At 42.1% G+C, this 15,496-nt stretch overlaps 1 protein-coding gene across 1 annotated transcript in view; it reads left to right on the top strand.

Moving 5' to 3' along the window:
- The window catches only part of MAN1A2 (mannosidase alpha class 1A member 2), a 307,541-nt gene extending 292,456 nt beyond the window's left edge, over positions 1 to 15,085 (top strand). Inside the window, exons 12-13 of the mRNA XM_074975205.1 lie at positions 3,637 to 3,752; positions 8,962 to 15,085. Coding sequence (XP_074831306.1) covers positions 3,637 to 3,752; positions 8,962 to 9,094 — 249 coding nt within the window. The 3' untranslated portion in view covers positions 9,095 to 15,085. The remainder of the gene's footprint in view (positions 1 to 3,636; positions 3,753 to 8,961) is intronic.
- Positions 15,086 to 15,496: the final 411 nt, after the last annotated feature.

The following is a 15,496-nucleotide window of genomic DNA, read 5'->3' as shown; positions in this document are numbered from 1 at the left end:
AACTTCTGAAAAACAGGAAACGAGTTAAGTTAAAGTTAAGTTAAATACCCACACAACCTTAAAACTGCCCTTTTTGAGCAACCGCCATAACACTCACGCTCTGCCTTTTCACTGTAATGGACAGGCACTGCCTGCATTTGCCCTGCGCTCAAACACTGAGCCTACTCCCCCAACAGAATACCACACTTTTTAAAATGTAATGTCATCATATCCTTTTACATCTCACCTCACTGCTGACAGTACCCATGACAAGACCACTGCAGTGCCCTAAAACCTTGACAATTTTATTATATAGAAAAGGTGGGGGAGGTAATATCTTTTATGGGACCAACTTCTGTTGGTGAGAGAGACAAGACTTTGAGTTTACAGGTTTGGTTGGTTTTGGGGGTTCTTGAACCCAGATTTTCTGGGTCCAATGCCTTTCTCACAGATTGTTCTAAGAGGTGGAGCTTGAGCTTCACATCCCACAATTTTCTGGTTTTAGTGGAGAAGAAAAGCACCCGCTTGGAAAGTGTGGTTCATCCAGGCAGAAAAGGCACCTGTTGTGCCCATCTTTTAAGAACGGCCATAGTGGGACAGACTAATGGTTTATCTAGCCCCGAATCCTGTCTTCTGACAGTGGCTGGTGCCAGATGCTTCAGAGGTAGTGAACAGCACAGGGCAACCATCAGGTGATCCATCCCCTGTTGTCCAGGCCCAGCTTCTAACATTCAGAGGTTTAGGGGCACCCAGGAACTTACCTCATTCTTTTTTTAACCTGGTTCTACTTTTGACCTTCACAACATCCTCTGGCAATAAGTACCATGGGTTAACTGTGCGTTGTGTGAAACAGTACTTCATTGTCTTAGTTTTAAACCTGCTGCCTATTAATTTTATTGGGTCACCTCTGGTTCGTGTGTTATGTAAAGGGCTAAATAACACTTCCCTATTCACATTCTCCCCATGATTCATGATTTTGTAGACCTCTATCATATCCCCCCCTTAGTCACCTCTTTTCCAAGCTGAAAAGTCCCAGTTTTATTAATCTCTCCTCATACGGAAGCTGTTACATACCCCTCATCATTTTTGTTGCCCTTTTCTCTACTTTTTCCAATTCTAGTGTATTTTTTTGAGATGGGATAACCAGAACTGCACACAGTATTCAAGATGTGGACGTACCATGGATTTATATAGAGGCAACATGATATTTTCTGTCTTATTATCTATCCCTTTCCTAATGGTTCCTAACATTCTGTTTGCTTTTTTGACTTTCGCTGCACACTGAGCAGATGTTTTCAGGGAAACTATCCACAGTAACTCCAAGATCTCTTTCTTGAGTGGTAACAACTAATTTATACCCCCTCATTTTGTATGTATAATTGGGATTGTTTCCCAATGTGCATTACTTTGCATTTATCAACATTGAATTTCATCTGCCATTTTGTTGCGCAGTCTGATACAACATACACAATTGTGTATTGAAGTGATGCCAGCTGGAACCTCAAGGTACACATGTACATCCTTCCTTTAATAACACATGAGGGGACTCAGGCCCAGATCTCTTTATATCACCGTCACAGCTCTGTAATGGTCCTCTAATTAATTCCCAGATCTCATAGCACAATAACTGCTCTTTCAAGTTGCCCCAGCCATTCAGTACAGCTACACCTAACAAGGAATGCAGCTGAGTGCATGCAGATAATTCTCAGTGGCTATTGTCCACTTGCAGGAGGCAGAGTTAAGTTTGTGTAGGCATTTACCTTAACTATGTATTACCTCGTTTTCAGAAGTCTGAATTTTGCTGAACTTGACGGTCTGGAAAGTCACAAACTATCACGGGGCAACCTTATCTCTGCATTAATGAATTTTTTTGCCATTTAATGCCAGCTCATCGTAGTCCTGTGTGAATTAAGTAGCTAATGTTTGTAACATACTTTGTAAAAGCAAAGTATTGTTTTTAACCTATAGTATTTATGTTGCTATCAGCATTATTAATAACTGTTGGAAATTAAAATCTGTCAGAAAGAGCCAGCATGACCCAGTCCAGCCTCCAAAAGTCTTCAGTGGCTGCTGTCATCTTGAATAGAGCTGCTTCCTGAAGAACATACAGACACTAGCATGCATTGTGGCCAGGCGACTATTTTAAAGACAGGCCAGTGATGCTGAGACCTGGTGTTCCCCTTCCTCACCCTCTCATCTACCCTCATTTTTAAGAGTCAGAATGAATTAAAGTTTCTTTATAATAGTCCTAGACTTTTATATGACACTTATTCCTCTATTTGACTGATATTGCTGGATTTTGTAGTCATACATATGGACAATTTTAACCTACAGTCCTACAGTTTTAGGGGAAACCATATAACTTCCCCTGCTAGTTTTCCTGATTGCATCTGCAGATAGTCGCAAACACAAATTTCCAGTGGAGAATCTCTTTTGTTTCCAGCCCTCCAAGGTTCAGGCATAGATTGTGAGTAGCTCATTTAGTCTGAATTCATTTTCTTTGTGTATAGACATCTGTTTCTACACTGCATTTGTTCCCCTGCTTCGACTCCTCTCAGCTTCTGTTGAGCACAACAAACCGAAATTAGAATTAGCAGAAATCCGGGCCTACAATCACCTGTAGAGAAAAGACTCATACAGATTAATGGGCCAAATCTTAGATAACTGAACTCCAGGTAGCTGTGTTCTGTAGTTTGATAATGACAGGCAACTGAAGCCAAACACTTTCTCTGATCTTTGTGCCATCTCCTTCCCTGCGTGAGCCTATTTGAAGAGCTCATGTCTGCTGGGAGGCACCACCAAGTCAGCAGGGAAGCTCAACTAATCTGTGAATCATTGCAGAGTAATTTCTTTGGGGCTGATTTTAATGGCTGACATTCTCATGTGCCGGAAGTATGAGGATGTGAGTAGAATAACAAGGCTTATACAAGGGGTGCTTTGAACAGCTAATGTGTTCTTTCCACTCCTTTCTTCCTTTGTGCTTTTTGCAGCAGTAAGTAGAGAGAGCTAGGTGCTGACCTGTGGACAAGTTTGGATGACATGCAACGGCTTGAGGATTTGGGATCCACCAACCCCACTCTCACAAAACCCTGGCTGGGATGATTTAGTTGGGGTTGTTCCTGCTTTGAGAAGGGGGTTGGACTAGATGACCTCCTGAGGTCTCTTCCAACCCTAATTTTCTGTGATTCTATGATTCCTCTTTGTATTTGTGTGCTCAGGGTCTTGGATTGCACCATTTCAAAGGCCAGGAGCCCTGCTGGGACAGCTGAGATCAGGGCAGCTGAGTTCAAAATTCAGTTTAAGTAGAAAAGGAAGAGATCACACGGGAGTCCAAAGAGAGATGGAGGAGGCTGTACAGGTCAGCAGACAGCCCCCAGTGATACGTACAATCCCTTCTGCCCCCTCTTAATAACCTTCCGCAGGAGCCCATGACAAACTACCTCAAAGTTTCTAAAAGTCCTCCAGCTCTCCTATCTACAAAGTCCAGTGATATGACTGTCCTTCCCCCATTATTTCAGCTGTAATTCTCAATACCATTAGCAGAGTATGTTACTGTGTTCTCTGGTCAGTATTGGTCAATCCTTGCTTTGTTGTATCTTTTCAAATATTAAAGTGCAAGTAAAGTATGCCTCTTCTGTTCTTACTTCCTCTCTACAGGCTATTGACAAGTACTGCCGAGTCAGTGGTGGATTTTCGGGGGTCAAGGATGTCTATTCCTCATCTCCTGCATATGACGATGTACAACAGAGCTTTTTTCTTGCTGAAACTCTGAAGTAAGCAAATTTCTCTTTATGCATATTCCCATAAAATAGCCTGGGGCACTGCCAGGTACTATATGATTACCCAGTGCCTAAAAGAATAGATTGTATTAACACTTTAATTTCCAGATTGTCACAGGGTGTTTTCCTCTTTTTTGTTTTTATTTTGGAGTCCCCTGGTTTCCCCATTCCAGTCCAGAGAAACCATAGCAAAAATCCCCCAATAACAGAAGTGTGACCTTATTATTCTTAAGACCTCAGTTTGATTTCTTGTATCTCTAGTCAGAACACAAACTGCCAGGGAAAAGGAGAGGTTATCACCTCTAAATAAATTCCATTCATTGGGCAATCATTTAATTTTAGCTGCAGTGAATCAACATGTTTTACATGACCAAGTCCCAGGGCATTGATCTTGCAGAATCTACTCTGCTTGCATGTTGCAATGCCCAAGCTGGGGGGGACTGTGAATGGGAAAATATGGCATGGTACAAAAATCCACCACAAAGTTATTGGGTATTTTTCTGTATTTTGTCTGCAGAATGTTTGTTTAGTGGGGATGACTTTTAATTGGAAGCCAGATTCAGCATGTTTTCAAATTTTAGAGATCTTTAAATATTTTTGTTTAGTCAAATTTGTTAACTAGAAATGGTTCTACTAGGGCACATCTAGTCCATCTTCCAGAGGGTAATGCAGTCTGTTCTCCAGTATTTCATCCAGTCTGGTTTTAAGTGTCCCAAGTAATGGATCTTCTTCCACCTTTTTTCCCCAAGTAAGAACCTAGCAACTACTGTACTAGAACACACCAATGGTACTGAGATACTGCCATGATGGATGCCGTGATAGGAATCTATATAGAGATAACAACGTATTATGGAGGCTTTGCTAACACTCCATAGTTAAGACTGAGCTGAGTTTTGCACTTAAAGCATCTTTTATATTTATGAAAAATACAGTGTCATCTTGTTAAGTACAGAATGAATATTCAGAGAATTTAAAATTAAATCTATTAATTGGTTTGATTGGTTTGGTCTTAAACGAACAGTATAGAGTCTTCAAACTTCCTATGTCGTTAAAACTCACTGAAATCTTGTGCATAGGCTCCACTGAAAAATGTTTAGGATTAATGGACATTATTTGCCATTATTCTTCATGACTGAAATTTCTCCTTCAGCAGAGGTTGAAGAATAATGTTCTACTCCATAGAATTCCACAGAGAGCTTTAAAAATGGCTGCCACACTTGTTGTTCTCAATGAGATCGAGGCCACACACTGCCTTTAAAAAGAATGTCCACTTTCTCAGTGTATCTGCTCCTCACAATGCTCCTCTCAACCTCCCAAGAAGGGACCATAATCTTCCGTCCAGACAGGTTGGCTTCACGCCTGTTGGTAACAATTGGAGGCATTAGGCATTTTGGAAAAGGACACCTTAAGTGTGTGCAGCCCTTTGGTCTCACTTTTATTAAGAACTAGAGCTGGTAGAATTTTCCTAAATATTGAATTTTTGTCAAAAGTTTTTGTCAACTTCAATTTTCAATGAAAAATTAACACAAAATATTTGGTAAAACATTTTGGGTTTTCAAACAGCTTTAAAGCTGGTTGGAATTTTTTGATTACCAAAACATTTTAATGAAATTTTGACATTTTTTAAACTTTTGAGGTATAAAAAAACTTGAAAATGTCCTGAAAAATTTATTAGTGCTTTTTCAACCATTCCTGTCAAGAAAAATGGGAGATGGAGACATCTTCTTTGTCAGAAAAGGCTGAAGAAAAAAATCACAAACTTTCTGTTATGAAAAATAATGGCAAAATGACTATTAATCCTAAATATTTGGTTTTAAAAACTAATTGTTCTTCGAGTGATTTCACATGTCCATTCCACTCTTGAAGTCTGTGCGCCCAGCGCATGGCTGTCAGAAACATTTTCCCTCAGCGGTACTCATTGGGCGGCTCAAGCACTCTCTATGCTGGATTCTACTGACTGCTCCCTATTTGACTGTCCATGTCACTGACTGATTATTTACATATTGAATCCTTCCTCCATTGCTTTTCTCTGCTGGATTTATCCAGATTCTGGATTCCAGAACTGAATCATCATCGGTCTCATTTCTTGTTTCATTTACTCACAATGTAACTGCTTGTTATACATAACTGATAACTTATCATGACCAGTCACTTCTCTCCTATGGCTCCAGCCTACCCTCTTCTATACATTTTCTTTTTCCTTTTGTGCCCTCTTCCTTCCATCTCCTCCCCTTGCTCTTCTCCTCACTCCACAGCTCTCCCCAACCTTTCTCTATGAATTGGACAGTACCGCCATTCTCCCTGTCATTCAGCCTTGGTATCACCTTTTAACTCAACCCTTTCCTTTGGTCCATATGTCCAAACTATGTCTAAATCTAGCCACTTCCTCCTGCACAACATCTTTAAAAGCCAACCTCTCTTCTGTGCCCATGCTGCCCAAACTCTTGTCCAAGGTCAGATCATCTCACATCTCAACTACTGCAATCCCCTCCTCCCTTACCCTTAATGTCTGTAGCTTCACTCCCCTCAAATCCCCTCAAATGCTGTTGCTAAAATAATCTTTCTGGCTCATCACTCTGATTGTCACCCCTTCCTCTGGCTGACCCTCTTCCACTACAATCAGACTCCAAACTTCTTGTTGCATTCTCACAAAGCCCTTCCCAACCTAGGTCTGCCCTGCCTAGCCAACCTTTTATCTTACAGTAAGGTTGACTCTTGCCTTTATCATTGATGTTACCCTTGATAGCCCAGTTCCCCATGTCTCAGACAAACAATTCCGTGTTTTCTCCCATGTTACACCTAATATGTGGAAAAGTTCCCAGTCAAAATCCATGAAGCTGCCATCTGACCTTCCTCCAAGTCCCTCCTCAGAAATCATCTCTTCCATAATGGACACAGTAAAATACAATCTGATTAATAGATTCCAAGGCCAGAAGGAACCATTGTGATCATCTGGTTTGACCTCCTGTATAACACAGGCCATAGAACTTCCCTAAATTAATTCCAGATTGAACTAGAGCAGATCTGTCAGAAAAACATCCAGTCTTGATTTAAAGATTTCCAATGGCGAATTCTTAGTAAGTTGTTCCAGTGGTTAATTACCCTCATTGGTAAAAATGTGCTTCTTATTTCTAGCCTAAGTTTGTCTAGCTTCAACTTCCAGCCATTGGATCTTGTTATATCTTTGTCAGCTAGATTGAAAAGCCATCTATTGTCAAATTTCTGATCACCATGTAGATACTTATAATCTATCATCACGTCACCCCCTTAACTTTCTCTTTTGGCCACAGCATCTCACTGGGAGCTCATTTTCAACAGATTATCTACCATGACCCCCCAGGTCTTTTTCAGAGTCACTGCTTCCCTGGATAAAGTTCCCCCATGGTAATGCGCAGGTGGCATTATGATTGCTGCTCCTGATTGCCTAAGAATTCCACACATTCTGTTATTTGTGTTATCCTATCTCCCCCATCTCACCCTGACCTACTTGTCTCATCCACTGTTGTGTGTTGTCTGTTGGGCTGTAAACTCTTAGGGGTGGGACACTGTAGTTTTCTATATGTTTGTACAGCTGCTAGAAAAATGGGGGGCTCACCTGGTTGCTACTACAATATAAATGTTAAATAATAACTCCACATTTAGCAAACTTTTTTTGGAAGTGAATACGATAAAATGACTAACCATTTATTAATAAAGAAAAAGAAAATGTTACTGCCTCAAAGTATTTCTAGTTCCCCAAAGACTTGAGGATGTTTCCATTTGGAGCTGACCTCAGAGGTTGTACCACACTCTGCCCAGACCTGTCTCTACACAGCTCCCAAAGGCTCAGCTCTAGTCCTCTGCTCTGGCGTCATAGGAAAATGGGTCATATGAAATCAGTTTCCTAGGAGCCACTACTCCTCCAGTTGGATCTAATTGAAGCTGCTGCCTCTCCTCAGGGGACTTGCGCTCTTAGGGTATGTGTGTACAGCAAATGAAGGTGTGATTTGCAGTGCAGGTAGGCAAGCCGAGGACGTACGGAGGTCCCCTGTAGGCTTGTATTGGGGAGGCTAGCCCATTCAGAGCCTGTGCAGCTATATCTTTACTGCTATTGTTACCCTTGTTAGCTAGATTAAAGGTAGTGCAGATATGCCTACCTATGTAAAATGACAGCTTCATTTGCTGTATAGAAATGCCCTTAGAATCAAGAAAATGAGTGTATATGAATCAGTAAAATAAAATTAATGATGAGGAAGAAAACACACACAACAGGCTGATTCTCTCTCTCTGCTCAGGAGATGATCTGGGGAAACGGGACAATATGGCAATTTAGAGAGAGGGGCAGCAAAACCGAGTTAGCAAAAGGAGAGAATGGTCAGAATCTTTCCTTGCTGTGTGGCACCCATAGATCTATCCTCCTCAAAGAAATATGCACATCCTCCTGGGCTGAGCAGCTTGCCTCACCAGCTCCTAAGTGATCTCTGGTAGGGTATGCAGATTTTCCCCTCAATAGCTCCAGCTTTCAATATATTAAATATTAATTTTAGTTACTTCTCAGATATGTCTCTTGCTGCTAAAACCTGAAAGTATAACTTGTGAGAGCTCTGTTTCATTCTGCTGTACCTAAAGGTGAGGCATAAACTCCCAAACAGTGTGATAGGGTCTCCTCAATGGCTGCGGTTTGTAATTAGTCTGTGAATATAGAAATTGGGCAGTGATGAGTTCTCGTAGCTGCCAAGTTTTGTGCCACTTCATGTGACAGTTCATACAAATTCTATAATGGCATATATTGCATATGTGCATATAGTTTGCATATACTGATAAATGTAAGCTTACAGTGAACACAGACTGCCCTGAGCACTGATGACAGTAAGACATGAAGATGCACAAAACATTTTTATCTCTGGCTGGGTAGATGCTCAAGGATGTCTGGGGGCATAGCTGGGTGGAAGACTTTGACTGGGTAGATGGATAGAGGGCTGCTGGGGCTCCAGGGGGATAGAATTCATGAGCTGCTGATACATGGAGCTCTTGAGGCATGGGGATTCCTGGGGGCAGGTGGGTGCTGAGGGATAGGTAGGTGTTTGAGTAGCTGGTGCGGGGAGGAGTCTGGGGCAGCTGGCTGTTGAGGGTGCAGGCACAGGCCAGCCTGGGGCCAGTATCAGGCTCCACACCCTGTGCTTTTGCCATCCTTAAACCCCTGTTTTTCTCTTTTGATGTCCAGGTATTTGTATCTGCTTTTCTCCAATGATGACCTCCTGCCTTTAGACAACTGGGTTTTTAATACAGAAGCTCATCCCTTGCCTGTTTTACATTTAGCCAACACCACACTTTCAGGAAATCCTGCTTATCGATAAAAATAGCTCCAGGAAGAGGAGGAGAGACTGCACTCAGCTGTGTTTTGTTTACATGGACCACTTGAGACTTTAGGCTGGAGAGGAGACAGACATTTAGTTAATCTGAGTCAAGACGCAGGATGAGAAACAACCTCTGCCCCCAAAGCTCTTCAACCTGTAGATAAGTAAACACTGAAATAATTCCTTTTTATACATGACCAAAACACACTACTGGGGCATTTGCAGGGCAGAGACCTTGTGTGCTTTGAACCCAAACAACGGAGTGGAGCCTGTTATTAGATATAGAGTCCAGCAGCCAAAGGAACAATAGACTTCCTTGCCAGGGGCTGGAGTTTGCTGCTGCTGGCCTTTGCAAGAAACTGCACACTTGTCTCCTACTCAGATGGGGTGTATTCCAGAGACTAAGACATTTTTTTTCTTTCTTTCTTTTTTGATGATGGCATGAGCAAAGCAACAACAAAAAAGCAACGTAACTGCACCAGCAGCTCCAGGATTTGAAATTTTTTCTGTACCTGTCTGAATTTTCTAATCTGCATCAGTTTGCCGAGACTGGCAGCCATTCCCAGTGCCTCTCAGACCTTTGCCTCCTGTTCATTTACCCCCTTCATAACAAAGTCCAAAGACCTGTGAAGCACAATCACACCCAGAGAACAGTTACCAAGCATTTGTTTTTGTAATGTATTGGCAGCACTGTGCTGTTAGTTCCCCACACAAGATATGGACACAGAGCACGGAAGTCACTGCTAAGTGTCCTGTTTCCCTTGATCACCAATCCTGTCATATGGAAAGGCCACAATCCCTTATATCAGTCCTTTTCTACCACTTCCACAAAGATAATAAACACAGAAATTGCCCATCCTGGTTTATGTGGCAGACTGCATCACATTCACTGGGACACAGTTCCCTTTAGGTGAGACACAGTAGTTTGTATCGTTACATTACATTTGTCCATGCAACCTGTGGTTTTCCTTCACTCTCACTTTTATTATTTGGACAATGTTTACAAATCCTGCTTTGTAAATCTGAAGCCTTGCCTTGTTTTTTTGAGGTGTATGGCAAGAGACCAAAACTGCCTCAGATTTGGTTTATTAAGTTTTATCTGGGCCATAAACTGCCCCAATGCAAAGCCAACATGAGATTCTCTTTGGAAACATGGTAAAATCTATTACACACCAATGGAAGACGAGACATTGGTGTATACGAGATTTTATATACCGCATAACTCTAGTGAGTAAGGCTGTGTTACCTGCATACATTTAGTCTAGTTATTACATAGTCCTGTCCTGAGTGCAGGGGACTGGACTAGATGACCTCTCAAGGTCCCTTCCAGTGCTACACTTCTATGATTTCCTGTGGACATTGCTGGCTGGAGCAACCCCACTGTTCTGAGTTTAGGCCCAACAGCATGAGTTAAGGGGGTAGTGCACTTCAGTCTTCACTTACAGCATAGGTGTCCTGACTTTTGTCTACCATTACTGAGACTCTCTTCTCATCTGTAGAATAGAATTCTGTGCATTCAGAAATAACTCCTGTTAACATCAGTAGGGTTTGTTTAAAGTGAGTTTCACTTGCTGCTTTAATTTCTAAACATTTCCTTTCTTACAATTTTTCTGCTTAAGTGGGCAGCTCTGTACCATGCATCCTTTCTCGCTGACAGCTTGCTAGAGAAGTGTCTTAAATCAATATTGTATGCATAGGCTGCAATCAGATTGTTGGTTACGTATTTTAAGCCTTTCCTTTCCAGTCAGCTGGTAATAAAACAACCTTATAGAAGATGGCTTATTCTATTAAAAGCATATACAAGATTCATGCTATTGGCCTTTGGGTCTGCCTACCATGCCTCAGTGGGTAGAACAGGGTATTACATGTAAGTCATTTATTTCCACATACCTCAGCGCCAAATTTCCAACATGTTTGAAATCTTGGAGGCGTCTCCATTTTGTTTTCTGAAAATACAACAAAAGGGCAAAGTACCCCATCGTGGGCTATATTTATTTAAAGAAACTCAATCTTCAAAAGCAAATCATCTCTCACCCCTGCCCCAGCACCTTGAGAGCTAAAAAGGATTCTGCTCACCTCCTTTTTTAATCTTCTTCTTCACAGCTCCCAAGATCCTTTCCCCAGGGTGACTGTCCCTCGAGCTGAGAAAGGGCTGGATGTAGATCATCTTGAGGTGCTTCTGCCCTCTTCACACCAGCAGGATGAACATGCTGCCTTTGCAGTAGTCCTGTTGTAACTATGTCAGTTCACTGCAGAGGGAAGTATTATTACCAGGCAGCCAGCCACGAAACACCTTTGTCTTTGATTCCTGTGACATTTTTAATTATTTGAGCCTCTCTGGGCTCTCAGTACTTCATTCCCCTCATGTCACCTTAAAGAGAGGCTTAGGGTAGTTTTTTTTTTTTTAATGCTTTAACTGAGTTTTAAGCCCCTGAAAATGAGCTTTCTTTAACGAGAACATTGCCAGAACAGGAACTACAGGATGGGATGGAGACAGGAAAGTGCAGCCCACTGCGCACTAGAATGAACTCCACAGCCACCTTCATCTTTGGTGCACATCAGTGTCCTGCAGAACACTGTGTCCCCCAGTATGCAATGTCCCATCTTGGCCTGAGTGGCCTGGCTGCAATCTGCTCCATTTTGTACATCTAAAGTAGTGTTTGGTTTTTCCATTTTTAGTCCCCAATTCAACAAAGCACATAAGCCTGTGGCCTTACTGCACAGACCAAGAACCATGCATGGAGAGAGAAAATGGTAGAACCACTGACTCACGGGATGAGAATCCCACCTTAATCCTAAATTTCCTTTACTCCTCTTTGATATTAATTTAAAGATTCAAAATCATTCCCTTGTCATGGCAATTCTGATGGTGTACTCTAGGAACAAATGTTATCCAAATGATTGTCGCCAGATTGCAACTTCAGTTTAAGAGGAGGAAGAGAGAGAGTTTGAAAAACACTCAAATGCCAAGAGTTTTTATCTTAGTACTAATTACTCAATTACTGTAATTTGCAGCACTTGTAAAAAAAAATTAATCTGAAAAAAGTCATAGTAATGAATATAGTAAATAATTCTGATTCAAGTAATTGTTTACTTCAAATTAAAATAAACTGATTCTTTTTACTACTGCCACAAAATGTAATTTTCTAATTAGAAATTAATGACTAATTGAAGAGCTAATGCTTTTCCATTTTAATATTTTGTGGTTTAAACTGCGTTTTTCCAGTCCCAGTTTGAACCTGCACTTCATTGCCTTAGTTTTGTAAGTCTCTCTGTGTCGAAGCGGGACTGAGGAAAAACCGGGAGTTTTTAGTAACAGGCTCTACCCCAGCCAACCCATACTTCTCCTGGCCAGTAGAAGCACGGAATGGCTGCCAGTCTCTTCAGAGAAAGGTCAGGGACAGAATTCTAGAGTCCCAAAAATAGAAACACCAAATCTCTCACTGATGTTTACTCTTTTCCCATCCCACTGGTTTGAAATACAGAACCACCACTCAAATTAATTGCCTGTGTAAGTCTCACTGGGGTTAATTCACTGCCACAAGAAGTATTTGAATTTAGGTCCTGAGCCACTTCATGGCAAGAGGTACATCCCAGTCAGATGTACAGTAGTGCCATTTCTCCTGTGTGTAAACATGCAACAGGTTCTAAATAAAGAACATTTGCTTCCTGTCATCTAGTTATCCCAGCGTCTGCTGGTTGCTACCATATCCCAGTTTAGAATGCAATCGTCCATCTCCCTCAATGTGCTGCCTCCTTCTAGAGTAATACATTTTGTGAACTAATTGCTGTACCCTTCGTGCACGGCAGCATTCTGGGCTGTCCCCAGAGCAGAATGAGTTTGGCTGTTGTGAGTTCTGAGCAGGATGTCCGTAATAGCCAGACATGGATGCTCAAGCATCCGTCTTGTTTTCCTGACTTCAGGTGATAGGCTTTTTCTCAGCCCTTTTCAGAGCTGGGATACTGACCTGTAGCATGGAGTTAGCTGCAACCAAGAGCTCAGGCTCTGTTTTCTCTTGAGTACGTGTGGCATACTAGGACATTGTCACTTTCATTCTGTTGCTGCTGTTTTACAGACTTTTCTGAAGGTATAGATACTTATTTTTTTAACAGAGTGATATTTTAGTGTTAGCTGACTCCAAGTCTTGTGCTATATCTTCTAACCGAACAAACACATAGTTCTGGCTTTCATTCAAGTGGCTGCTGTCTTGGTTTGCAATTTCTACAGCACTCTGTGTTCTTACAGCAAGAAACAAGAGCGGAAAACAAAGTGTGCACTTGTGGCAAACTGGCTTTGCCAAACAGCCTGGAGATCCCCGAACTGTCTGTTTTCTGTGTGCCTGCACTCAAGGCACGAATGTGCAATCCACATCCCAGTCAGGCCTCTGTAGGCCGGGATCCACCAAGAGCAAAGGCATTATTTTTAACATTTTGGGCCTGATTTTCAGAAGGGCTTAACATCTGCAATTCCCAGTGACGTAGCTGGAGTGGTGGGTGCCCAGCACAGCTGACAGTTCCCTTCTTGGCTTTGCTCCATTTACTCAATAAAGCTAAAAGGACATTCCAGCTGCTCACTTACTGCACAAAATGCTCCTTAAAACTCTCACGGAAGACTTTTGTTTATACAATTGTAGCTATTCTGGAGATCCAGAGAACAAACCTGAAGTCAGTGGAAAGTCAGAGAGAGTTCTGTGGTTCCCAAGTCAGCTCAGGGTGTTTAGGTTCCTCTGCTCTAAACCTTACAAGATGATAAGCCTCCATGCACTGCCCCTGTCACTTCTCATTCCTTGGTGCACACTCTGAACCAGTGTTGTCCAAACTTTTGAATGGTGGAAAATGAAACAAATCACACTCTTCCGGGAGCCCCACCATGTGTTGTTAAAGCCTACAGATCTTAATTTATACACCATCTGGGCTCCCACCTAGTTCTTCATGCTTCTCCCCCTTGTCTCTTTTGGAAATGCTGGTATAGAGCTTCATCATAGGATATTTCCTCTCCTTTCCTACCTAGTGTGGTGAGCAGTGAAATCGTTAACAATGTGGACATTTAAAGCATCATCACTGGGATCTGAATTAGCATTCATTGAAATGCATGGGGCAGTTCACACTTCAGAGCTATTCTTTTGTGCTCTCTACCAACTCAGGCAGACATCTCTGCATTAGTTACACTTAGGGTATGTCTACACATAAGCCACTACAGTTGCACCACTGTAGCACATCAGTGAAGACACTATCTCCCATCAGCGTAATTACTCCACCTTCCCAAGAGGCGATAGCTGGGTCAACGGCAGTATTCTCCTGTCGACCTAGCCCTGTCTACATCAGGGATTAGGTCAGAGTAACTGCATCGCTCAGGGGTGTGGATTTTTCACAACCCGAGCAATGTAGTTATACTGACCTAATTTCCTAGTGTAGACCAGACCTTACTCCATGTTTCTAAGGTTTTCGCCACAGCCATAACACCTAGAGATTGACTTCTTATTTTAAGGAAATGAAAACGGATGCTCTGGAGGACAAATGGTCTGACTGCACTCCCACCATAACCCTTCCACCAGTTCTTCGCATGCCATGGTTTGGGAAACAGTACTCTGACCCAAAGTGCAGATTGGGCTGTCATACTGAGAGCAACCTGAGCTCCATTACTGGTTAATGAGTGCACCGTTCTATAAGGGAGGACAAGCACTGGCTTCTACAGCTGCTTTACAGTTGCCCAGAAGGTTGGGAACCACTACAAGCTAGAAGGAATACTGCACGTTTAGTCAGTATCTGTTGTCTTCAATCCTTGTCACTCTTGGTGGAAGTTGCACTGTTGTTCTGCCGCACTCACTTTGCATAAAATTCACAGATTATTTTTCCTCTGAAATAACAGAGGGGCAAGAGACAACCTTCAGATCTGGGAACCTTCTGGCGGCCTCCAACCTGGTGCCCTGCATATGTACTTTTTACAGATGAAAAGTAATATTGTATATAAAAAATATCAAATAAAGAATGTCTTGAAGTGAAAAAAGACATGTGCTGTGTTCTTACCCTCCGTTCCTAGCAAGAGGCCGAGGCACTGAGCGGTGGACTGGTTTTCATTTTGCAGTCCTCCTGGCGCTGTAGCATCCCACTCAACCAGTGTAGCCCGGCACCTCCTCTCCAGCGTTAAACATTCTTCAAAGTCCACTATTTCAAAACTAAGGTTCCCACCTCTCTTGGCTACCGTTAACAAATGATTTCCAAGTTTGGAGTCTGTTCAGGATGCAGTCAAGCATACAGCGGCCTGGGCTTGTCATTTTACACAGTTATGTCTTAAATTTTGATGTTTATGTTTGAAAAGAAAAGAAATTATCTAGGACCTGACACTGTGCTGGAACAGCAGATGAACTGGCCATGATGTGTCCTCCATGTGGAGAAAAGTCA

This window comes from Natator depressus, chromosome 1, assembly GCF_965152275.1.
Source record: "Natator depressus isolate rNatDep1 chromosome 1, rNatDep2.hap1, whole genome shotgun sequence".
Classification (NCBI taxonomy): Eukaryota; Metazoa; Chordata; order Testudines; family Cheloniidae; genus Natator; species Natator depressus.
The sequence above is the reverse complement of the archived record's forward strand: the minus strand, read 5'-3'. Positions and strand labels throughout refer to the sequence as shown.